Source organism: Oxyura jamaicensis, chromosome 5 (genome assembly GCF_011077185.1).
Source record: "Oxyura jamaicensis isolate SHBP4307 breed ruddy duck chromosome 5, BPBGC_Ojam_1.0, whole genome shotgun sequence".
Classification (NCBI taxonomy): Eukaryota; Metazoa; Chordata; class Aves; order Anseriformes; family Anatidae; genus Oxyura; species Oxyura jamaicensis.
In genome coordinates this window covers 49541471-49566669 of record NC_048897.1, presented here as the reverse complement: position 1 = coordinate 49566669, position 25199 = coordinate 49541471, and the positions used below count along the sequence as shown (strand labels likewise).

The 25199-nt window shown below is 37.9% G+C and overlaps 1 protein-coding gene across 4 annotated transcripts in view; it reads left to right on the top strand.

The window, feature by feature from the left end:
- ARID4A (AT-rich interaction domain 4A) overlaps positions 1–22803 on the top strand; it is a 48507-nt gene extending 25704 nt beyond the window's left edge. The window contains exons 12-25 of one of the 4 annotated variants that reach the window (XM_035327666.1): positions 5082–5154; positions 7836–7930; positions 8080–8177; positions 9644–9872; positions 11421–11671; positions 13907–14104; positions 15386–15470; positions 15638–15764; positions 16038–16100; positions 17048–18181; positions 18363–18467; positions 19289–19504; positions 20426–20572; positions 20957–22803. In XM_035327666.1, the coding sequence (XP_035183557.1) occupies positions 5082–5154; positions 7836–7930; positions 8080–8177; positions 9644–9872; positions 11421–11671; positions 13907–14104; positions 15386–15470; positions 15638–15764; positions 16038–16100; positions 17048–18181; positions 18363–18467; positions 19289–19504; positions 20426–20572; positions 20957–21060 (2925 nt within the window). In that variant the 3' untranslated portion in view covers positions 21061–22803. Of the gene's footprint in view, positions 1–5081; positions 5155–7835; positions 7931–8079; positions 8178–9643; positions 9873–11420; positions 11672–13906; positions 14105–15385; positions 15471–15637; positions 15834–16037; positions 16101–17047; positions 18182–18362; positions 18468–19288; positions 19505–20425; positions 20573–20956 lie in introns of all 4 variants that reach the window. The other 3 variants (XM_035327664.1, XM_035327667.1, XM_035327665.1) reach the window with 3 other exon arrangements.
- Positions 22804–25199: the final 2396 nt, after the last annotated feature.

The following is a 25199-nucleotide window of genomic DNA, read 5'->3' as shown; positions in this document are numbered from 1 at the left end:
AATTCAGGATTGCTTTTGATTCACAATGTGAGGTTTGAGTAACAGAACAGATGTTGCTTTTGTCACAGAAGATGAAAAATGAGGCGGTACCGTAGAAAAAATTCTTTAACAAATGAAAGTTTTTTTAAAAAAACACTCTATTGGGTTGACTCCAGATAAGAATCTGGTTATCTCTTGGTTTTTCTCCAATTTTCAACATGGCAGAATAAGGGGGATGGCTGTGTTTTCAGGGGACATTCGGCAGTCAAAGAATAAACTGCATTTAGAAGGAAAGAAAAAAACTGAATTCCAGTATCTCCACATGGAAACAGAAGCTTTTGGAGTATTACCTGATTTTATCATAAATCATATATATTACTGTATTTGTTTCTACTTAAGCTGTTCTGTCAGGGAAGAAATTACACCTATTTGTTTCTCAGGATTAAGTAATTAAATACCAGCTAGGCGTTTTTACAAGGGCATATATAGGCAACATTTGGTCCTCTCAGCCTCCTGTTGTAGGCCTTTCTGTTTCTGAAGGAATCAAGATTTCAACCTACAGCTATTTGAAATATATTTTCAGTACTAGTTCTTAATAGCCATATTTACATAAGATCAGAATGAAAGTAAGGAATTTGTTCTTTAGAGTTTGAATTTTGCAAATTTCGAAACTGTGTCTCATAACATCACGAGCTGGAAGAGGGGATTTCTGTCTTACTTGTAGAATTGGTCATAATACCATCTTTGAAAGACTCTTCCAACTTGCCGCTTTAGTAGTTTTTTCTTCTTTCACTTTATCCCCTCCTAATGGAACATCCCTAACATGGTCAGAAAAAAAAAATAGCTGGTCAGAAAAAAAATCTAGCTAGTTTTATCTCCATGCTTCTCTTGCCATTGAAAAAAAGAGTTGTAGCACCTCCGTGTGTGTGCTTAGGGGAATTTTCTTTCATTCTTCATTTTGACTGTCACCAGACGTCAGACGTGTAGTAGCTTTAATAGTGTGCATTAACTTAAAGTTTTAGGGTGCTTCTATTACAACAGCTGTCAGAATTGCTTTACATTTTTGAGCAGGGGAAATGCCAGAAGAAATCCCAATGTAGCCATTCTGCAAATAAGCAAGGATTTGGGTTCTCACGATAATCATTGTCATACATTTCATTAGCACTAAGTTTGTAAAAGAAGGAGGAGTGTATGATATCCATGGTGTGTTTTAGGAGTCTTGAGAATCCTCCAAATGACCAGTGGCGGTCACCTGTTAGTTAAAATACTTGCATTTCACTTCTAAGTAGTTCTTGTTTCCCACGTAGTCTTTTCTCTTAGGTGTCTTTGAGAGACCAGATAACACCTAACCTGACCTGTGCGTTTCTGCTGCAACCTATGTGTATGTAAGAAAATACCGAAAAAGCCAACTCTGCATACAGAAATACTCTAACTTCAAAGTTAACAAAGTCTGGCCTTTGGAAAGAAGTGGTCCAGGTATTTTAAAAAAAAAAAATAATAATAATAATAAACAGGCGTGTGTGTAGGAGTTTGGCTACTGTGAAGCACGGCCTGCGTTATACCACGAGCAAATGTTCTTAAAAAAGAATTTCTTGCTCCCAATGCCATGCTAACAGCCATTCTCAGAATATTCTCCGAAGATAAGCGAAGAGGTTACCAACTGAGGTGCAGCTCTTGGGAGAGCCGCTGCTGAGGATGGTTGGATTCTTATTGATAGAAATGAACGTTTTAAGACTTCCCTCGTCTTCACATGGTATACAGCTGTTAGCTTGTTGCAGTCAGTTTAATTCTTTTCATTTCCTTAATTAGCATTCAAACTCAGTATCAGAAAGCAAATACGCGAGTGACAAAAACATAATTAAATACTCCAAAGCAACAGAATTATGCTAATTCTGACACCTCATCTTGGTGGTGTATTCTTCTAAACTCCAGATCCTGCACACATCATTCTTCCTCCTCTATTGCATTTCTTTCACACGAGTTCATGTCATTGTCAGCCATTAATAACATAAAAGAAAGATCTGTCCCTGGTACCTCGGCTGAATGGTGATCGAGTATATCATGTAGGTAGGGATTTAGTAATTGTTTTGTAAAACAAGCTGCTGCTTCCTTTCTGCTCCCACTCAGCTACACAGGTTAGCATCCACGGAAGCTTTAGCAGCTTCCTGGAGAGTAAAATGATGAGTCAGGGTAACAGAGCTGTATTCTTTTCTAAAATCACGCTAAAGATAGAGGGAAAGCTCCAGGTAAATAAAGGGGCTTGAAAGCAAATGAAGCAAAGCCAATTACAAGTTTTCTGCAAGTTCAGTGGGTTTTATGTTGTGCTTATTTTGCTAACAAGAACCACCAAATACTTCCACGAGATACTTACAAGTGCTGCTAGTAGTAGTTGGAAGGTCATACGAAATGGGAAATCCATTACAGAGATCCTGTTTTTATTGGTGCTCTCATTTTTCAGTGTTTACAGTATCCTCTAACTGATATGATCTGCTAGTTAGAAAGGAGGAACAACATCTCAAGCACCCTAAATGATTTTTTTAAAATTATTACTGAAAAAGGACCTTCAGCTTTTTTTTAATGAAATGTGCCTTGCCGTGAAACAATTTTTTTCACGTTGCATTTAGTTACGGTTATTGGATGAACAACAAAAAGGTCTCACGTTTGAACTCCTGCCACTTGAAAATTTCCTACTGTTTTGCCTCTCACTTGAGCTTACTTTGGGTAGCGTCTCCCTTTTTTGCGGTATCTATGTAGGGAAAAAAATCAAATGGAGAGTCAGAATGCTCTTAAGAAAACTAATTTTGAAGAATTGTCACTATGAACTTACTTATGCCCAACCTAAAACGTGTATAAGTGCCTGGATACAGAAGTGAGGTTTGGAGGGGAGCAGTGTTGCCCCAGTGCTTGCTGGAAAACACATTTGGGGAATTGTAGCTCTCCAGACCCTCACTGATGGTGGTGGCAGGTTGTGGCACCACTGTTTCTCAGGGGGTTTCTTCACTTCAGGTGCAGCTTTAGGGAATGCTGATTCACCATCTAGGATGATGGCTTGTATAGTTAAAGTAAAGAACATCAGACGCTCCTGGGAGGTCCTTTGTCCAGTTACAAATAGGAAACAGATAACCTTGATGAAAAAAATTATCACTTAAAAAAAATCCACGTGTCTCAATGTTGCAATAATAATATATGTGAAGGGTTGATCTCTAGTGAGTTTCTCATCTTTCTTTTTTTCTTAAATATAAAAGTTTGGTCACTAGGAAAAAAAAAAATGTCTATGATTTACTCCTCTGGGGATAGCATTCAGGTCATATTCAAGTCACCTCTCAGAAGGAGTCGGTGTCTTCCCTGGCATGGGCACCAGGCACAAGTCAGACTCTTCCTGTCGAGGGGTGCCAGCCTCGCTCATGCTGTAACCAGAGAGAAGGAGGCACAGCAAGGCAGGATGTCTCACATAGGTGAATGAATATTGCAGGCAGGCTTTCTGTCCTGGTTCTGTAAGAATGTGAAAGCTTTTCATCTTTCCTTTTTGTTCTTCTTCAGGTGAAAATCCGTGGTGTCAGTGAAATGGTTAACGTTCTGTCTGCAAGAATGCTATTCCTAACCTCCATTTCTGCTGTTCTGACCTACAGCTCTGGTTTGGCATTATGCCCACGTAAAAGAAGTGGTTTGAGTTCAAGTATTCAGAAATATTTCTGAATGTTTACTGTTATTTAGATAGATTGAGTTAGTATAGTGTGAGTCGTATTGCCTTCAATCAGTAAACATTACAGTAGCTGTTAGAAATTTCTCGATCGTGAAGTTGGTTCACAGTCTAGATTGTTAAGAGGAAAAAAAAAGCTGTGGTTTCTATAGCAATAATTCATTGCTTAACCTGGAGGAACATAATAATTCTTGAGATAACTGTTTCTCTTTATGGAACCCCTATAATACACAGCATGAGTAAATGGTAGATGATACTGTACAATGTTCTGGTTCTTCATTTAATTTCCTCAAAATATTTCATAAGAAAAAATGGGAAAATAAGAAACAGATACCGTCTCTGCCTGACTACAGGTGATCCCTGTTGGGCTTTGAAGCTTAGAATTCGCTGAAGCAGAGAGGGCTGAAATTCATGATGCTTGGCAGATTGCTTTCTGGTTAACAAGGCAGGAGCATATACGTTTACATTTCACTGCGTATCTTCCTGCCTCGAAGCTTCAAGTTTATAGAATGCAGAGAAGGCTGAAACTGTAGTTACTGTTCTGGTTTCCTTCTGGAACTGCGTGTGACTTTGCTGTTATTTTTAATAATGTAATGGTAAGATTTTTGACACGTACTGTATGTCTTTCCTTTCAGACAGCTGCAGTCTTCCCTGAGCAAACTGCCTTACCAGCAATCCCCGTGATTGCCAGGCTGGCAGGAAGAATGTGGCATGCGTAAAGTGTTGCAGGGAAAAGATTTTTTTGGTCTCTGCTAGAATCTCAGAATGCTATTAAATTCATGTAGATACGTGGAAATTATTTCCTCTTGCCCCCTGTCTTCCCCCCTTCCCTTCCTTCACCAAATTTACTTTATTTTCACAATTTTCAGCTGCAAAGAATAAAATCTTTATTACACAGTTTAGGTTACTTCCCATAAAGGTCCTAAGAGTTTCTTTCCCTCTTTGAGGATTTAAGTTTTAAAGACAAAATTCAGGAGTTTATAATACTAAATTACAGAAGATACATGATCAGGGAATTGTGGAAGTGACTGTAAACGTGTTTCCAAATATGAGCTTGAAAAAAAAAAAGCTAGCATTCCTGTGAACTGCTCCAGTCATGTAAATAAAAGAGATCTTTTCTGTATTTGTATCAGATATTAGGTATATTTTCATTCTGATGATCACATTTGCGCTCTTTCTGTCATGGATTGAGGTTTTCTCTGACCTGCACTTCCTTTTTCTCCTCTTGAGGTACCCACTTCAGTCTCCAGGGGAGATTTTGTCTTCTGGATATTTCACCATTACATGGGTGTAGGGCCAAGTGCAAAGTGGTTTTGATTTAGTTCTTGCCATTATGCTTTTATACAAAGAAATTGTTACTTTGCGTGCTTTGTTTTCATTATGACTGCATTTGTTTTCACAGCCTGAGGAAGAGCTTGATCCTGAAGAGAGGGACAACTTCCTCCAACAGCTTTATAAGTTTATGGAAGACAGAGGTAATAGCAAATTAATTATTTAAAACAAACAAACAAAAAACTTTAGTCCACTTTTTCTAATAGCTTTAAAATATCTTGAAATGTAATGGATGTTAGGAGCATATTCTCACATCAGTGAACCAACGGTAAGAGCTAGTCTGGTCAAGGAAAAACACTTCTCCCCATTTTCACATGTGGCAGATCTACTTCAAATACTTTGAAGCACAGTGCACAAAGGAAACGTAAATCCTCCCTGAGGTGTTCTGGTTTTGTTTTGCTTTTACAAAACCTTTTTTGTGTTAACAGTCGCTGTTAAATAAGCTCTTGGTTGATTTCTTGTTGTGACAGCCACGGCTGGGAACTCTGCTGCTGTTAATCTCAGGCTGGAACCTGAGGCAGCTATTCACGGATGATGAAATTCAACCAGCAGATAATAGGAGATGTGCCATCTTCAGCTCCTTGCAGAACACTCTTAATCATGATCCTCACCTGAAGAAACAAAATCCTGCTTTGTCCAGTAGCTAGAACAAGAAAACAGTGTATTTTAACTGCTTTTCTTTACAGAATTAGGTGAGACTGTTATAAATTGGAACAGGTAAAGTCGTGGGGTAAGACATCCATTGGTAGTACACATGCCGTGTAGAGAGAGCAGGATGTACCTCCTGACTTGGGAGAGCTGTTACATAAACTGTTCCTATCTGAAGTTGTGATGAGAGTGACACTACAATGGAATGCATATAGTGTCAGAATGTTTCTCCTTTATTTCCTTTTAAAGTACAACATTTTCTTGCGTTTTAAAGTGAAAATAAAAAATCAGGTTAGCTTTGTTGAAGAGGCTCTGCATCCCTATGGATGAAGTCTGTTCTCGACCACTCAATAATAAAAGAAGAGTTCCAGGTCTGTTCAATATTGCCAGGTGCTTATCATAGATTATGTATTATGGTGGAATATACTGCAGTACTAGTGTAGAACCAGTGTTTTTAGAGAGAACCTGTTATTCTTCCAAGACAGGTTATTTCAGGAAAAATTAAAAAAAAAAACCTATGTTGGTGGTGTAAAATCCAAATTTCTAGTAGACTGATTCTTCCCCCTTTTCTGTTTTCTTCGTTCCCTGGTCCCTTTCTTAAACACTCATACCAAACCTACTAAAAACCATGTAGAGAGATGACGTCAGTGATCTGTAGAGGAGAAGGAAGAAAGTGTTTGTGCACTGAATTTGAAGTCCCAGTCTAGAAAGTGTTCTTTAAGCTAGCAGTACCTCGAGTACTGTGTTCAGTTTTGGGCCCCTCGCTACAAGAAGGACATGGAGGTGCTTGAGCGGGTCCAAAGAAGGGCGACGAAGCTGGTGAGGGGCCTGGAGAACAAGTCCTACGAGGAGCGGCTGAAGGAGCTGGGCTTATTCAGCCTGGAGAAGAGGAGGCTCAGGGGCGACCTTATCGCTCTCTACAGATACCTTAAAGGAGGCTGTAGAGAGGTGGGGGTTGGCCTGTTCTCCCACGTGCCTGGTGACAGGACGAGGGGGAATGGGCTAAAGTTGCGCCAGGGGAGTTTTAGGTCAGATGTTAGGAAGAGCTTCTTTACTGAAAGGGTTGTGAGGCATTGGAACAGGCTGCCCAGGGAGGTGGTGGAGTCACCATCCCTGGAAGTCTTCAAAAGACGTTTAGATGTAGAGCTTAGGGATATGGTTTAGTGGGGACTGTTAGTGTTAGGTTAGAGGTTGGACTCGATGATCTTGAGGTCTCTTCCAACCTAGAAATTCTGTGATTCTGTGATGTGGATTGAGCAATATGCATGTCTTCTTCAGGACTGGGTCTTTCTCCCTGCCCATCTACCTTTTTTCCCCCCTTCTCTTATAGCAACATTTGTTCCCACCAGATTTGTTCTACATTCTCTTCTCTCACTAAGAATATTTTGATTCATATAATCATGTCAGTATTCCCAAATGAAGTTATTTTCAAGATTCCAAATACAATTTGGAATCTCCCAGCATGAAGATGAAGGAAGGTGACAGGCAGCAGGGAAGACGTTTGATATTCCTCCATGCTGGGAGGAATACTATCTACATAGGCAGCTGCTTTCCCCAGTCACTTGGTTTCTCCTTTTGAAATTATTATTCTTTATATAATTCCCACTCATCTGAGTCAAATTCTTCTGTTGTTTTTTTTTTTTCAGAATTGTCCCAGATATTCATGTCCTGTTAGGACCGTGCTGTTTCACATTCTGCCTGTGCATCTTTTCATAGTTAGCATTTCTGCCGCTTTCCCATTCCTTTCAGACCAGTGTTTTGAGTTACTGTCTTCACAAATCGCTATGTTCCAGCATTTACCAGGCATTCTGCAGAGCTTGCTGCAATTCTGGCTGCCCCCACCCTCAAGAGAGGAACAGTGGGATGCAGCCAGTTGGATAGGGATTATTGCACAAAACTGGAAGGGAGATCAAGAAATCATAGTTATCAAGCAGCTGGTGGCAGTATGCTAATAAACCACCCAGAAATATGTGATGTATCCAGAAGAGGGGTTGGAAACTACTGAACTGCAACATATAGAGAACTATTAGAACTGTTAAATAGAGATGTTAAAATGTAGAAAGCTGTCAAGTGTGAAGAGCGTGTATCCAGGTAATCAAGTGGGTGCTATAGGAATGGAAAAAGCAGTTTTCTGTTCTGTGTGATAACATTTTATTTCTATCTTTGTTTTATTTAGGTACTCCTATCAACAAACCACCTGTTCTGGGCTACAAGGACCTTAATCTCTTCAAACTTTTTAGACTGGTATATCAGCAGGGTGGGTGTGACAATGTAAGTGTCGGATGTTTCCTAAACTAAACATGTCTCATCGCTCTTAAAGGTTGTGAACTGTGTCTGTGTTAAGTGTCATTCCTTAATGTTCTTGGTAAACAAAACCTGAAAACTTACCTTTTTTCTTTCTTCTTTTTCCCCCACCAAAGATTGAGAGTGGTGCTGTATGGAAGCAAATTTATATGGACCTTGGCATTCCTATTTTGAACTCTGCTGCTTCCTACAATGTAAAAACTGCTTATAGAAAGTAAGTTCTCCTATTGTATAATGGTGAAAATATTCTTAGTTGTTTTTTTTAATAACTTGTACAATATTAAAGCAATTTTTGATAGCTTAATGAAACAGTAGTTGACATTCTTCAGTTAATGAGGAGTTTTGAGCATTTTTCAGTGCCAACAATGGAGAAAAGGAGTGGTCAGGACTGGCTAAGTTCTTGTTGCTGTAATACAGTAGAATCCTGCTCGTTTCCTTATCAAGAAGCATTTATTTTCAGCAGGTGATGCTACCATTTCAGAATATAACAGTCAGTTATAGAGGAGCAAAAAGGTTTTGGCAAATTCAGCTTTGCAATTTGTGGTTATTGATCTCAGTCGCGTGCTCTTTGAAGCCTGTCGATGCTGCATGCTGTGAGCAGAATTTTATACCAGTTTCTTTATCTTCCTCACAAATGTTGGTAGAGGAAGATGTGTTTCAGGCAGCATGTTTAAATGTCATCTTTGTGTGGCGTCTGTAGCGTAATAGCTTTAGAGCATAACCGATGTACATTGCTATGGTGATATGACAGGATTGAGTAGCAAAATTACTACTGTGATTGAAAATGCATAACACTTCTTATTCTGACCCCTGGTTTTCAGTGAGGTTATAACTGTTGAAGTGGAAACCTTTTAGGAATTAGATTTTTCAGTCTCGTTTTCTAAATAAAGATTATTTTAATTATTTATTCTCCTGAAAGTTTGAGCAAGAAACGATGGGGCTTTTTGAGTAAAAGGGACAAATGAGGTTCTCTTGACTCGAACCTAAGGAAATTTGGCTGATGGAATAGGGATGGCTAATGACTCAACTCATGTTAATGTTGATGAAGATGAAAATGATCAGACTATCTTCAGTGGGAGTTGAACCGGGCACATGTTTAAGGTCTGTATTTTACAGAGAAGAGTATGTATGATAAAAAGGTAAATATGTGCAAGATTGCTATTACAGTGGAGGTAATTATGTTGTACGGACACATGATGGTGTGTTGTGATTTACATGTTTATTCTTTGAGGGATAAGCTAGTTCATACTTCTCTCACCTGTAACTGGATTAGATGTGTACACAGGCAGTTAGCAGAGGACAAGCTGATGCATGACAATTTGTTACCATGTGGTAACTTGTTTGTATGCCCCTATTATAATACTGGGCTGATCTTAGCTGTCAGTGTATGTTTGCAAAACAGTGTACATATTCGTAAGCTTTACTGTCATGAGTTCTTGATTGGACAGAGATGAAGTTAAATGTGTGAGAAGCACCTGTGTGTACATGCAGAGTTTTCTTTTTCCCTGCTTGACTTGTGTGAAGAGCTGTTTTATTTCAAAACGTCCTCTGTTTTTTTTTTCCTGAAGTTACTACTCCTCCTGCTCTTCCATACAAGCAGAAAAATAGTGATTTTTGCACTTTGATGAATTAAAAAACACGAGGTGAAACATATAAATGAAACTTTATTTCTACCCATAGGTATCTTTATGGTTTTGAAGAGTACTGCCGTTCGGCAAACATTCAGTTCAGGACCATCCATCACAATGAACCAAAAGTGGTAGAAGACATACAGAAACACGAGGAACCAATGGAGGAAAGTGTGAAAGAGGAGCAAAAAATGCCTCCAACAGAAGTGAAAAAGGAAGCAGAAGAAAATTATTCCAGCAGTGAGAGTGAAAAAGAAGAAATAGAACTGAGATCCCCAAGGGTAAGTAGTTCGAACTGATTTCTATTTAGTACTTAACAAAACCCCTTTGTATACCGAACAGTTTACATAATGAGTTTTCCCTTGTGGAGCAACTGTACATTTGAGTTAATGTGCTTGTATGAGCATAGGACAGCGTTTGGTGAACGAAGAGTTGGTGTTCAGTTGTTAATTACATTCTACCTGTGAATAGAATCGGTTTTCATTATTTCTTTGTGTTCTAAACCATCCATGGGATTTGCTAAGGCTGTGGTGATGTCAGTCAGGTTTCTATTCAGGAATAGTTTGAGAGCTACTGAGAGCTGTGTATCATCAGAACAGAGAAACCCAGCAGGACAATCCTGGTGGTGGGTGGGAATTTCCACAGGCACATGGAATTCAGAGCTGTGCATCAAGAAGCAAGGATATCAAGGGACTGCTACAGCCTAAAGAATCAAAGGAAGTCCCATTTGTTTGAGTTGATTTTTATCACAATCTCTCTCTTAATAGAAGAAAACAAGCTATTTTACAGTATAGAGACAACAGAGAAGAGGGAAGATTTCTCTTTTTTTTGGTCTTCCTCTGTCTTTGAATGCTGTACAGGTGAGGGTTGTGTTAGTTACGTAGATAAGATCAGTGAGCCATCAGCTGGTGGAAACTGAATCTGATGGAGAATACAAGAATACTTTTAAGGTATTTGAATATGGGTGAATCAGGGTGCTGTAGTACTCTTGTTGGTTCTTTTAAAAAGTCATTATGTGCTCCTTAAAAAGAGAAATATTACTGAAGGACAAGGAAATGCAACTTTTAAAATCATTGAAGTTGTAAGCATCCTGTTAACTAAAATGTAATTCTGCTGAAGTACCTCTTGTAAATCATTTTTTAAACAAGGATATGGTCTTTAAGTCAATAGTTGAAAGACATAATGTAAACATAAGTTTAGATTTGCATTGTGTATCCTATTTCTATCAAAAGTGTTTTTTTCCAAATTGTATCAGCCTTGATGAAATTCCTGGCGTGACACTAGCTTTGTTTGTTTGTTTTACCTTGACAAACTTTTTGGAGAAAATCAGTTCTTGAGATAATAAAGGAATCAAAGATTTTTTTAATCGTTTGTTGTTGATGTTGTTAATAACTAAATATTACTTGATCATATATGTTATTACTTTATTAATCCAGTCAACAGCTGTCTGTTTGTGAATGATTTCAGAGTATTTACCATTGTACTGTAGATTGTAATTACAGTGCCTTCATTACTGTTGTCTTTGGATAGCCTCCAAATAACTAACCTTGCATTCATAATGTATTTCAAATGTTCTGGTTACTCTGCAACGTCCTTATCAAAGATCGTTCTAGTAGTAAAATTGTTAATCTGTACTAGACCCCCCAAAAAAACCAGTCACAGTGCCAGACAGCACTTGTCCAGCTACTCAAAGTACCTTTTAAAAATTCAGTATTTCTAAAGCTGATGAATCTGTTCCGTAAAATCAACAGGTAGCTATCCAGACAGAAGATGCTAAAAGGAAGGTGTCAGTATTAAACAGATGTAAACAGATTTTATTTCTGTTCTAGGGACGAAGAAGACTTGCCCGTGATGCAACGCCTGCTAAAAGAGAGAGTGAAGAGGATAAAACACAAGATAAATTAAAAGACAGTAATAAGGAAAACAAAGATACAGAGGAAACACTTGAGAATGCAGAAAAGAAAGAAAATGAAACTCCACTAGGGAGAAAAAGCACACCAAAGCAAAAAGAGAAAAAAATTAAAAAACAGGAGGAGTCTGATAAAGAGTCAGATGAAGAGGAAGAGAGGCAGAGAGAGAGGTAAGAATTAATTTGTAGCACCTTAGGAGTATATCTGTGTCCTGACAGAGCCATACTGCAAGCAAGAGTATCCACAGAGCAGGAATCCTACCAGTTTCTAAAACGTGAAAATCAAAGACCTTAATTCACTCAGCCAGACAGGAAAAAGAAAATACTATTTCAAGCTTGGAGAATTTACTATACTTTAAGGAGTGACCTTTTCTGGTAGATGGCAGGCACTATTTTTCACTTCCATTTCCTTGAAGGTCCTGCCAAGGTTGTCTTTGGGTTTTATCACACTAGTACGTGTAGTTGCCAAGGCTATAGCAGGCTGCTATACGGATGGTGAGCAACTGGGCAGTTAAAATGAAGGTGGAAAAGAGCCCCTCTTCTTCTGTGCTTAATGCTGACCACTGAACCTGCTGCTTGCTTGGGTTTGTTGTTACTTAAATGTATTGTTGGTAGGCAGGAGAGCATCTGCTAAGAAGGCAAAGGAGGAAAAATAAGTTTGAATGAAATCTAAAGATAGGTTGAAAAGGATGGCACGGAGGTACGTGGCAGGCAACGACAGAGTGACTGAGTAGTGGATGGGTGAGGAGACAGCAGAGGAAATAAAACCATCTGCTGAGGTGTACCGGGTCTGGTTGGGATGGAGTTAACTTTCCCTGCAGCAGCCCATGCAGTGCTGTGCTCTGCACCTGTAGCTAGAACAGCACCGGTATCACGCCAGGGTTGTGTCTGCTGCTGAGCAATACTGGAACCGCATCAGGGCTCCCTCCAACCCAGGGTGGGCAGGAGGTGGGGAGGGGACATCACCAGGGCAACTCACCTAAACCAACGGAAGGGACATTCCGTGCTAGGTGACACTCAGCAACAGAAGGTGGGAGAGGGGAAGGAGGGGGGAGACTCGTTACGAAGACGTCTGTCCTTCCAAACAACTGCTACGCCTATCGAGGCTCTGTGTCCTGGGACATGGCCAAACGCCGCTCGTTGTGGGAAGTAGAGAATCATTTTTTTCCTCTCTGTGCTTCTTCATGATCTTTGCTAGTTTTTCATTTTTTTTCCCTCTTCCTTTTCCCTTTAATCAAATCCCCCCCTTCTTCTTCTGAGGGGGGGTGGGAGAGCAGTTGTGGTGGAGTTTGGCTGCCTAGCAGAGTAAAACCACCACACGAGGGAAAATTGCACCCGGAGACGGAGTTTGACAGCTTGAATTGGATTTACATTCCTGGTTAAAAACAAGCTGTGACCGGTGTCTGAGCTTCTACCAGAGAAGACGTCTTCTTAGCTAACAGCTTCTGGCTGTGGTCAAGGACAGCATTTTAATTGTTTAATCTGGTTTTCCTACCTTGTTTTGCTGGTCCATGTGGCCAAATTGTGTGGATAATGAATAGGATCCGTTGAGTTAGGGCTAGGGATATTGCATCTTTTCTGCTAAAGAGATTTGAGGAGTGGAAGCAATACAGTTATTTGAAAGAAAATGTTACTGTGCAGCCCAAAGAAAAATCTTGCAGTAGACCTTAGCATGCAAAAATGCCTCAGATGGAGGTACAGCGTGGGTGTGTAGCAGGTTGCAGGGGTATGTCAAATGACTAAGACATCAAAAATAGTTTTCTTTTAAGTGGTACAGGTGGTGCTTGTCATCTTTGTTTTTCTTTCAACTATTTGCCACAACAGGATAGTTCATCTTTCACTGAGGGCCAGCAAAAATATTGTATGAAAAGAAATCCATAGTCTGTCAGTATTTCCTTTCCTGGGGACTTTTTTTTTAGTTTTACTTTTACATTACTCAATTTCACGCTAAAAATTGGTTAGACTGTGCTCGTTGGTACAATGTTTTGATACTGTGTTTAAATATTGGATATAGCTAATAAGTGTAGATAAATATTGGATATAATAGCTAATAAGATGTAGATATAGCTAATAAAAGCTGTGTAGATACTTTTGAACTCGGTTAAAAACTGTTGTAATCAAGATTTGAGTAGAGGTGTTCATATCCATGACAGGACATCATGTTGGCCCATCCAAACTTCCGTGTGCTGTTAGTAAGCTATAATCTATTAAGGAAGGTGTAGATGGAAAAAAAATTTACAAAGCAGTGTGTCAAAAGCAAGCGTGTTTTAAAAATAGCACAGGATGCAAAAAAAGGAGAACTTCTGACGCAGCCTTTTTCTTTTGTAATAGCTTGGCTGTGCTAGTTAAATGTTAAAATTGTGATTGTCACTAATTAGTGGGAATTTTGAACATGCTTTACTGCAGGGAGGAAATGGAGAACAAAGGAGAATCAGAAGGTGAAGAGGATGAGGAGGACACCGAACCCTGCCTGACTGGAACCAAAGTAAAAGTAAAATACGGACGTGGAAAGACTCAAAAAATATATGAAGCCAGTATTAAAAGCACTGAAATTGACGATGGAGAGGTTTTATATTTAGTTCATTACTATGGTTGGAATGTAAGGTGAGAACACGTTGCCTTTAATTTCTTGATTTGTTAAAAAGATTATTACTTCCAAAGCAGTGTTTGTTTTTAGGAAAAAAGGGAAAGATAGTCGGTGACTTGGCTCTGAGTTGAATTATCAACGTGGTAACAGGATCTGACTCTTCTATTTTTCAATGGTAGTAATTTTGTTCATGGTATGACGCTGTTGCATTGAAATCTCAGAATAGACCTGTATGTTTCCAAGTTTCCATCCTGCTTGAAGTGAGTAATCCTCTCTTCTCACAGGAGTATCCCTGTAATTTATTGTGTCAGCTAGCATTAGCAGCATCAGACTTTCATAGAAGAGTCACTGGGAACTGTGAAGACGTCTTCAATTAGAAGATTATCGAGCACTGAGATTTTGGCAACAAAATTTATTCTTGCGTTCAGTGTTAACTGTGATTATAAAGAACGGTTGTTACATGTAGAGAGGGTAGGAGAGAGCTAAGCAACAAAGAACTACAGGAAAAAAATCATCAAAAGCTGCTCTTGGCAGCCACGCTGATACTGCTGTAGAAATTGCTGCGGTTTGTTGTTTTTAAGAGCATTGTGATTACATAGGCAGACGTATCTCAAAAGTGATCTTTTTTAAAAAAATAAAACACTTCTGTTGTATAACTTGAGACATGATAAATCCGTAAGTTTTTAAGTAAATTAAGCAGATAGATTTTTGAGGCAACGTTAAGTTTGGGCAGGAGGAGAGGGTGGTATTCCCCCAGATACGTACATGTTTCCCTTTACCTTGTTAGTAACTCAGGAAATTTTAATAAGTACTCATGGTATATTTTGCTTTTCAGAATCTCATTCTGTCTGTTGCTATAATCTAAAGACTCAGTGAAAAAAAAGTATATTTTGTTGTTGAGGCATGATTTGGTGAAAGCACATTGGTGAAAGCTTTTGGTATATTGTGTGAAATTATTCAGAAGCTGCGTAGCCATCTCATTTCCCTAACTTGTAGTGCTTTGCCAGCAAGAGATGGGAAGGTTTGTACCAACATTCCCCCATGCCTCTGTTCATCACAAATTTGCTTAAAATCTTAGAAGGTAAATTTGTAATGGCAAATTAGAAGAGAAAAATAAATAATAAAATTTATTAGAAATTTAATCTTTGTAATGCCAGATACTGCATGTATTTGTAAAGACATGCTTTATTTATCTACCTCTCCTTGATAAATATTTTCTGTATTTCAATCTTTTAAGTATCATATTGCAAACAAGTTTTTATATGCCGTAATAAAAGTATGCTGTTATGTGCTTTCAGGTATGATGAATGGGTGAAAGCTGATCGGATTATCTGGCCTGTGGACAAAGGAGGACCAAAGAGAAAACAGAAGAAAAGAGCAAAAGTAATACTGATTATTTCAATAAGCTTCTTACAGTACCATACTTCATGACTGATTGTTCCTAATTAAAATAAAAAGATTATTTAGTCCATAGCCTAGCTTTTTAACTGATGTGTAGGGTAAAATGAGAAAAGGTTTCACGTTAATAAATACCTAATTCCCTCCCTCAGAATAAAGAAGACAGTGAAAAGGATGAGAAGAAAGAGGAGGAGAAACAAAAATCAAAGCGAGGGCGGCCCCCTCTGAAATCTACTCTTCCATCCAACACATCTTTATCCAAAACACCTAATAGCGAAGGTAAATCAGGAGCCAGAAGTGCACGGAACAACTTGTCAGATTCCTCACCATTGCCAAATGGAACAGAAGGTACATCTGATGCACTCTTGTTCTGGCATGGAAGTGCATGTAAACAGTGATGTAATGCAGTGCATTAACATGACAACTTCAGGGAACAGAGTGCTTTCAGCAGCTTTGAAGTCCTACTTAACCAGTCAGTTAAATAAAACAACAAAAAAAAATTGGGTGCAGGTTTTACTCTATAAAAATTAATATTTTCGATTTTGATTGTAGCAACACCCCGCAGGCAGACGAGACGTAGCTCAGGAATGTTTGATTCTGATAGAGGATCAAACGGTGAGTGATCTCAGTCCTGTGTATGTTTTTCAGGTTTTTTTAGTACCTTTTTTGAAGAGGTTTTTATTATTTATTTATTTTCCTTTCCCCTCCTTGTGAATTTTACCAAGAAAGTAGTTGAACTAAAACTGCTGAAGAGCACAGTTTGCTCACAGGAGAGCTATGGCATGGAAATGACAGTGCAAGTCATCCTCTTTAGCCAGAGCTTTTCAGTCTTAATCCTGAACAGACCAAATCTAGGGGTATAAGAATAGTTTTTATAATGGTAATTAAGTCCTCAGCCTCCGTAGTGCATCATCCAGTAAAGAAGTTAATTATGTACAAATTACAACGATATTTTTGATTTTTCTAAGCCTCTGTGAACAAGAACTGAAGCAAAATAATCATCTTTTTTTAGTACAGGTCCCTTGAATAATCTTCTGGTAACGGAATAGTGCTTGCGTTGTAAACAGTGTGTGATTGGTACAATAGTTTAGCAATGGACTGTCCGTATTGTGGTGTGGGAGAGGCGTTGGTTGTTTTGTTTGTTTTTTCCCTGATTGGGGGAGTGTACGTGGAAAAGGGGAGTTTTGGTCTGGTTGTTGGTTGCTTGGTTTTGCAGATGTCAGATAGGGTGACGATATCTACAGGTAGATAAACAGGTCATGGGAATATGTAAAATCATTTTTGCTAACCGGATTTGTTCATACTGGATAATTTGGGAAATAGTACTAGTACTGCTACAGTAGTTAATAAGGATTTTGAGTAACAATAAGAACTGTAATAAGTGTGTTCATTTATACACATTTTTGTTGTTATTTAAGTTTGGAGTTCGTTATTGTAAATCAATTTTAGTAGCATAGAATACTGGTAAAAGTGTTTGTGTAGTTGACAAAAGTAATTATAATTGATGATTTAGGGTGTTTTTCCCTTCTGTTTTTTTTTTTTTTTTTTTTTCATTTCTGCAGACTCTGGCTCATCTGACAGTGAAGCAGATGAGTCATCTGAGAAGAATTTGAATGAAGAATTTTCTCCAGAAACTTCAGAACTGGAAAAAAATGACAAACTAAATGATGAGAAGCTAGATGAGGAAAGCCCAAAGATTCCTCATGCACTGAGAGAAAATGACAGGAGTCAAGCGCAGCCACTAGAAACACTGAAACTGGAAGTTGAAGAAAGTGAACAAATTGTGCAGATTTTTGGAAATAAATCAGAACAAATAGAAGAAATAAAGAGAGAAGCTGAAAAATCACCTAAAGGAAAAGGGAGAAGGAGCAAGACAAAAGATTCCTCCTGTTTAGAGAATGCAAAGATTTCACCAGGAAGTCAGGAAGATGTGGCAAATGAATCTCTTACAGAAACTGAAAGATTAGACTTGTCTTCCTTGGACTGTAAAGAGATTTCCAGCACTACTGAAAGTGAAATGGAACCTTCTACAAAAGATAAGAAGCTTTTGAAAAGGAAAACTTCGGAGCAGGCATCACCGGAGAAAAGGAGTCGACGGGAGAGTGAGATGGAAGTCCCAAATATCGTATCTGATGAGAGGACCAATGAATGTACTGGGGCAGAGGAATGTAGAGGGCTGAACGCTGAAGAGTCTCTCAGAACTGAAAATGAAGAAATGCCATCCCTGGTGGCAGAATCCGTTCAGCATGGTCAAGAGATGAGGAATGAGAACTTTGAATGTCCATCTGAGGAAAATGATAATGTTCCCTTAAAAGATGAGGATGATGCAATGCCTCAGATTGGTCCGGAAACTTTGCTCTGTCATGAAGTTGACTTGGATGACTTGGATGAAAAGGAGAAGAGCGGTAGTGAAGATACAATATCGGAAAAGCCAGACCCAAATACTTCAAATTCAAACCCATCTGCCTTACCCCCTGCTGCCCAGTCAAGCTTTTCAGTGGCCTCACCTCTTACTCTTAGTCAGGATGAGTCCCGCAGCATCAAGAGTGAAAGTGACATGACTATTGAAGTCGACAGCGTGGCAGAGGAATCTCAAGAAGGGCTCTGCGAAAGCGAGTCTGCTAACGGGTTTGAGGCCAGTACTACGTCAAGCAATTGTAGCATAGCGGTGCAAGAAAGAGACATCGGAGAGAAGGGTGAGCATTTCCTCTGAAAAGTCAGTCTAATGGTTTCCAAAGTCATCTTAAGTTTGGTATTACTGTGCTAAAATTGACCGGTTTGTTTTGTCTTCTAGCTTTATGTTTCTTTCTTGCTTATAAAAAGAGTTTGTAGCAGAAATATTTGAGGTGCATTTTTATTCTTTTTTCCCTCATGTAGGTCAAAAAAGACCCAGTGACAGCAACAGTGGAACACTGGCAAAAAAACAAAAGCGTACTCCAAAGCGATCAAGTGCTGCAGCCAAAAATGAAAAGAATGGAACAGGTACGTTCCTGAGGGGGGTGGCGGGGAAGGGTATGCTATCATATAAACATGTATAGGCCCCCCCTGCTTTCATTGTTACATACAGATTATTTCTGTTAGATGGAATTTACGTTTCCATCCCTCAGCTTTGGTAATCGTTACCTTGATCAAAATCTGAAGAAGCTGAATAGAATAAGTAAATATATTGGGGACTTGTGAAAGCATTGTTAATTTTTTTAAAATATCAAACTAAAATAGTTAATTATCTGACGTAGAATATTCAGACATTTTCCGGCTGACGTAGAACATTGTGATTATTGTGTGAATCTAAAATGTTTGCATACGCTATAGCTTAAAATGTTCTGTTCCGTTAAAGCTTCCGTGCTATTAGTCATGATTCACAAGTGTTCTTTAGGTGTTTAAAGCAACATGGTGTTTATACACAATCATGTGCTATCTACCTGTATTAATACAGCCTTAATCTTTAAAAAGGGAGCTCTACTGTCTGCTTTATATTAGAACCCCAAAATATGTGACTTAAGATAGCTTATCATTGTGCTAATCTCCTTATTTTATATAAGCTTCCTTATTGCTTCTGTAGAAAAAAATGATTATTGCTCCTTAACTAAAGGGCCTGGTCAGCCCTTGACTCTCCTGCATTAAAGATCAGTTCACTTGCGAGTTCAGCGCATGTTGTATCTGATGATTCATTTTCCTGTGTGTATTTTGGAATTTTCTGAGCAAGAAGGAACAGTTCTTTCTTAATCCTTTTTGTAACTTAAATAATATTTTTAAAATGCCAGTGTTTTGTTTTGAAGTCAAGTACATTTCTCTTCGTGCAGGACAAAGCAGTGACAGTGAAGATCTTCCCGTCCTGGACAGTTCCAGTAAATGTACTCCTGTAAAACACATGAACTCATCCAAACCACAGAAGATTTCTAGATCACCTGCAAGAGTGATGTCACCTCACATCAAAGATGGAGAAAAGGATAAACACAGAGAGAAGCACCACCACCAGAATGCTTCTCCTAGAGTACACAAATGGAGTTTTCAACTCAGTAAGTTGTGGGTTTTTTTGGTGGTGGTGATTTTTTCTGGTATCATCTTAAACTGTGAAGCATAAATTTTGAGGCGTAGGATCTTCAATATTTTAGAAAAGCTTTAGCAAAGTCTTCAGAGTGAATGCTTGAATTCCATAGCTGTATTCACTACTATTTTTGTGCTTTCCAGCTTTTTTTTTTTTAAAGTAGACAGAAATTTGATTTCTCTCCACACACACACACATTCCTCTGCTTGTTGATCCCAGATGATTTTGGGCTATCTTCAGTAAATTTGGGGGTTATGAAGCATCTGTAATCCTAACTCTCTGCAGTCCTAACTCTCTCATGCTCCCCAAAGAAGTGAATGTAGTCTGAAATCCCCAGTTTTTGGTGCCATGGTCAAAATACTAAATTAAAGTTCAGGAGTCAATGCTTTAAAATTGAGGTTGTGATCTGAAGAGGTGATGATTGGATGAACAGGATGATAAGCAATTATTTGGTGTTTTTTATCATGGCTTTCTTTTGCTTTTCTCACCTGTCATTTTTTTTTTTAAAGCCTAAAACTAGGGAAGGTAAAGACAATTTTTTGAGTGTTACTCTTCCCTTCTCCACTGATGCCTTATTGTTACAGAAAGGGCTTTCATTAAGAGTGCATCTAGGAAAGATAGTTGAGTATCTACAGTGTAACCTTTCCTCATGGGCAGCATGATTCTTATTAATGTTGCCTGCCTGATTCAAATGACTTGGATTAGAGGGAGAATTTTTTTTCTGAAAGAAAAATCTGTGAATTCTCATATTCTAAATCAGTCATAGGCCTTTTTGGTGTAGTGTTACTGAAGTGTTATCTTTCACACTGCGTCTTGTATACTCTGAAAGTTGCATTCATTTTTCTAAGATCACCTTAATGGAGCTTTTCTTCCTTTTCTTCCCACTTTTAAGATGAACTGGACAATATGAGCAGTGCTGAAAGGATCTCTTTCTTACAAGAAAAACTACAGGAAATCAGAAAATACTACATGTCTCTGAAGTCAGAAGTAGCAACCATAGACAGGAGAAGAAAGCGATTAAAAAAGAAAGACCGAGAAGGTAACTTTCAAATTTGCTATATGCTTCCCCTGAGATGTTCATTTTCTTGAAAATACAGAATCTGAAGCAACTAAAGTTTGATGGTATTTTGCAGGGAAAAAAGCGTTACTTGTTTATTTTGTTCAGATATATATATTTAGAAAGAGCATCTGTGGCTTTTCAGAACTTGAACCTAACAAAAACATTTACTGATTTTTTTTTTTATTTTTTTTTAATCATTGTCCATTGGAAATTTGGACTTCCTAGTTGCAAAGCATGGTCTGAGTATATCACTTTCTGTGATGTGCCAAATCTTTGAGGTCTCTTTAATATCTAATACATATCAGAAGGAAGGTTTCTGTAGTTATTTGGACAGTCTGATACTGATATGTTCTGTATATTCAGTGTCTCATACAGGAGCGTCCATGTCATCTGCTTCATCGGACACTGGAATGAGTCCATCGTCGTCTTCTCCTCCCCAAAACGTGCTTGCTGTAGAATGCAGGTGATACACATTTCTCTGCCTTGCCAGCAACTTGCTGCCATGGACTTAAATCCTGAAATTCAACCACAGAAAGCACTCAACTGGTTTGACATTGCCAAGTATATCCTGTACACACTTCCACTGCTGGACTATATCTGTTCTACCCTCCTACCCTCCTTTTTTTTGTTGTTTGTTTGTTTTTTTAATTTACTGTTCAGAGAAATTAAGCTCATTGATAACTGAAGGTTTGTAGGCACAATGTGACATGCTTGTCATTGTGTTTGTTTTTGTTTTGTTTTTGTTTTGTTTTTTTTGTTAATGCAGAGAAAGGGCACTTATCAAATTTGAAAAGTTATGTCCAAGCATTCAGGTGTTCTAGGGAAATCTTAGAAGAGCAAGTGCACCAAGTAGACATCAGAATATTATCAAAATGAACTGAGAAACTGCTGCACTTTCACCGAGCTGTATATTGACTCTTGGTGAGTAGTTCCTCTTGTGGAAGCACTTGCTATACAGAACTGCCAAAGTATGTGTTCAGCAATGTGCCCAGTTTTAAAGATGTAAATGGGACAAAATAAATTGTGAAAGGAAGTGTAGTTGACTGAAAACTACAGTTGTAATAAGTCTTCCACTTTTTATAGGATTTTTGAGCACACAATTATGCAAATATTTTAATGTTTATTAATGTTTACAGTGGAATTGTGAATAGGTTTTCAGTGGACTATCTTATCCCTTGACAAAAATATTTTGTCTTTTTTCTATGTAATTTCAGAGTTTTTATTTTGTTACAAAAAGACAAAAAATGAAATATATAACAACGATGAAGTTATTTAACAAGATTTCTAAAGCTGAAATTTTTGTGTAAAATAAGGTATCTTGCAACTTGTTAAATATATTTATTCAGACATTGGATGTTGTATTTTTATGTATTTTTTAAAATATTAATAAAATTGGAAAAAAAAAAAATCTAGGTTAGTTCAGTCTTTCGATAAAACGTACCTATCAGTTATGGCTCTTACAGGAGGTTTTATCCAGTGGCCATGCCTGTATTAAAAGTGGGTCCGTCAATGTGTCCTCTACAATATCGATCTGTAAGCGGGCATCTGGATTAAACTATGACTTTATTTGGAAACTTTGGCAGTCCTAGTACTTACCTTGTTTTGAGGAACAAAATTTTTTGGGTTGCCCTTAAGATACTTTGTCACAAGTTCTTGTGTTTGCTATACTGCCGAATGAATTTATATCTCCCGAAGTTGAGATGCAACAATAAAGTAAAGCAACTGTGTCTGCTTTGTCTGTGGATTGTCCCACAGACAGATACATTTTGTAAATAACTCTTCGAAAACCATGTATTTAAAGCAGTTTGCATATACATTATGTATAAAAGTGATTTTTTATCAATTTTTTTATTCATGTTTGTACATTGGAGGGGGTTCTTAACCCCTTTTTCTGTGTTTAATATGCTGTAGAGTAATAACATAGATGCTCTAGACTGTATATCAGGATATTCTGGTTCACACAGCAGAAAGTCAGAACGAAACACTAGTGATGGCGTAGCATTACTAAAATTGATGTTTCTTGAAATCTCATTTTACAACATTTGTCAACTTGTGATTCCGATTCCTTCCATTTTCGCAGAAAATTAAAGAAAAAGTACTCTTGTAAATGCACTTTTTCTGTCTTTTCTTAAGCAAAGCAGAACTATTTCAATGTAAGATAAATATGGAGCTCACTAGACAGCATTAATAAAGGCTATGTTTTAAACATAGGCTTTAAATTCTATTTTTATTTAAATGATTGTTCATGTAAATGTCCAGACTTACCTAAATAGGGAAATTATGCCCTAGGGAAATTGTTGTAAAGGCTTTTTTTCAAAGTTAGCTTCCAATGTTAACCTCATAGCAGCTGTGAATAAAATAGCAATACTCATTTTAAAGGAAACAACATGGGTCACGGTTTATCAGATTATCTTCCATGATTGGTATTTATGGAAGTAAATTTTAAATTCAGTGAAACAAGGTTAATTTATATTTTATGCAGATATCTAACCTCTGTCTACAACCTGTATGAAGGTTTAAACAGACATATACACACACTCAACATGCATAAATGATGGATGAGCTCTCAGCCACCTCTCTTTTGGCATCGATACTCACTGTATGTACACTTACTGCTTCTCCTTATCTCTTAGGAATGTTTAAAGTAGTGCATGGAAAACTTCCACGAGACATGGAAATCCAGTTTAACAGATTGCTGCTGCTTCATACACAGAAAACTCCCTTCCCCATTCCCTCCTTCCACCTGCTTACCTCACACTAGTACTCATCAGAGCCCTGGAATAACAATTAACATTATTATCCTGAGAGAAAATTAACCAGCAAGAAAAGGTGGACGAGTTTCTGCCAAGTCACCAGCAAAACCTCTCGTATGTCTCCGGTTTCCTTGTTCTGTCTTTCTGGCAAGAAGTGTATCAGTTAGCCATGATTATTCAGTAGATGTTTAAAGTAATACTTATTAATGTCATACGAAACTATAGGGAAAAACAGATAACTATATAATATAGGACTATGCTGCTCTAAAATCAAAATCAACAAGACCCTAATAGGTCTTTTTATTTCTTAACTGTTATAATCCATTCATTTCTGTTTTGTTGCCATAAAGCAAACTCCAAAGTGCCTTCCAATGCCTTGAGTTGAAGTTCATACTGTTGAGGACACAGTAATTATGATTACACTGATTTAGGATATTTTTTTTAACAAGAGATTACATATCATGTTTGCAGGAACAGTCAAAAATAAAGCACCCCTCTTGGCAATCTTCCTTGTTCTGCCTTCTAATCTGCAGTTTTTGACAAAATGATACACACTATTTGAAGCTTAGTTAGGAGGTAGCAAAATTGCAAAGGATTAAGGGATCAAACTTAACAAACAGAACTACTAAAAAGAGCAGGTCTCTTAAGAAAATTCAGACCTTCCCCTCCCACCTACAGCTGATACGAAGAACTATCAGATTTCTGGCAGGCTTATTACTTCAGATTGTATCAGTAGATAATTTGAAAGTTAGAAAACAAAAATTCTGCATGCAAGGACAAAGAGTAAGAAAAGGTTCGCTTCCTTACTTGAGTTTTTACTTTTCATGAAAGTGTGTACCAGCTACATGTATACTAACGAGTTTTTATTTTATCTCTAAGGTGTAAGTTAGGCAACACCCAGTTTAATCTCCTTGTTTCTGGTTCCTCCATCAGATTGCTTGTATTCAAGAAACCACTTATTCACTTTGCTTCTGCCTGGTCTGTTCAAAGATGTCGGAACAAAATAACAAAGCATTATTTCAACAGAAGTCAATCAGACTTACAGTAATAACTGGAAGTAAAAGCACGGGCAAATAAAAGCGTGTATCTTCATGGAATATAATGCATTTAACTTTCACAGGGAGCAGCAAAGACCTTTAATTTGAAGGACAGCAGTAGAGGAGAAAGTGAGATCAGTTGCTCGCTTTGAGGTACTTTGTACAAGTTCCACTGAGATTCTAAATTTATTTTAATACACAGTAATAGATTATTGTAGGCAGCAGTTTTTGAAGTGGGTTCATGTTCTTATTTTACATGGTAATGGATACCAGAATTACACAATGGCTTTGGTGTAGAGCTGGAAGGAGAAGTGAAAGCTTAGGATTCTCAGTTTGTGTCTCAAGTCAGACTATCCACTTGAGAGTGCCTTCTTTCTCCAAATAGGTTTGTCAAGAAGATGGCATTTCACACAGAAAAGTCAACGTTAAATTCTTCTAATGAAATGTTCTTTTCCCTGTTAAAAATGTTCTTGGATATCTGAGGTGGTCAAATGGGTTTTCTGGGCAGCATTTACTGGAATTCATTTACAGCAGTAAGTCTAAGAAATGCTGTTGTGCTCTTTTTTAAGAGCATGTTTGGTTTGATCACTTGAAACAAATCTGACAGTTGGACTTGAAGACTGATTCACAAGTTGAAACAGAAAATGAGTGTGCTAAAAGTATGTTGAGCTGTTTATTTCACCATGCCCTTCTTTGTGTTTTGCAGATACTGTGCACTAAAACTTTGGTTATTTTTAGTTCTCGGTACTTGCAATTTTATTATTTGCTACAATGTGCAGGATAAAGACTACCTCTGAAGATGTAAAACATGACAGA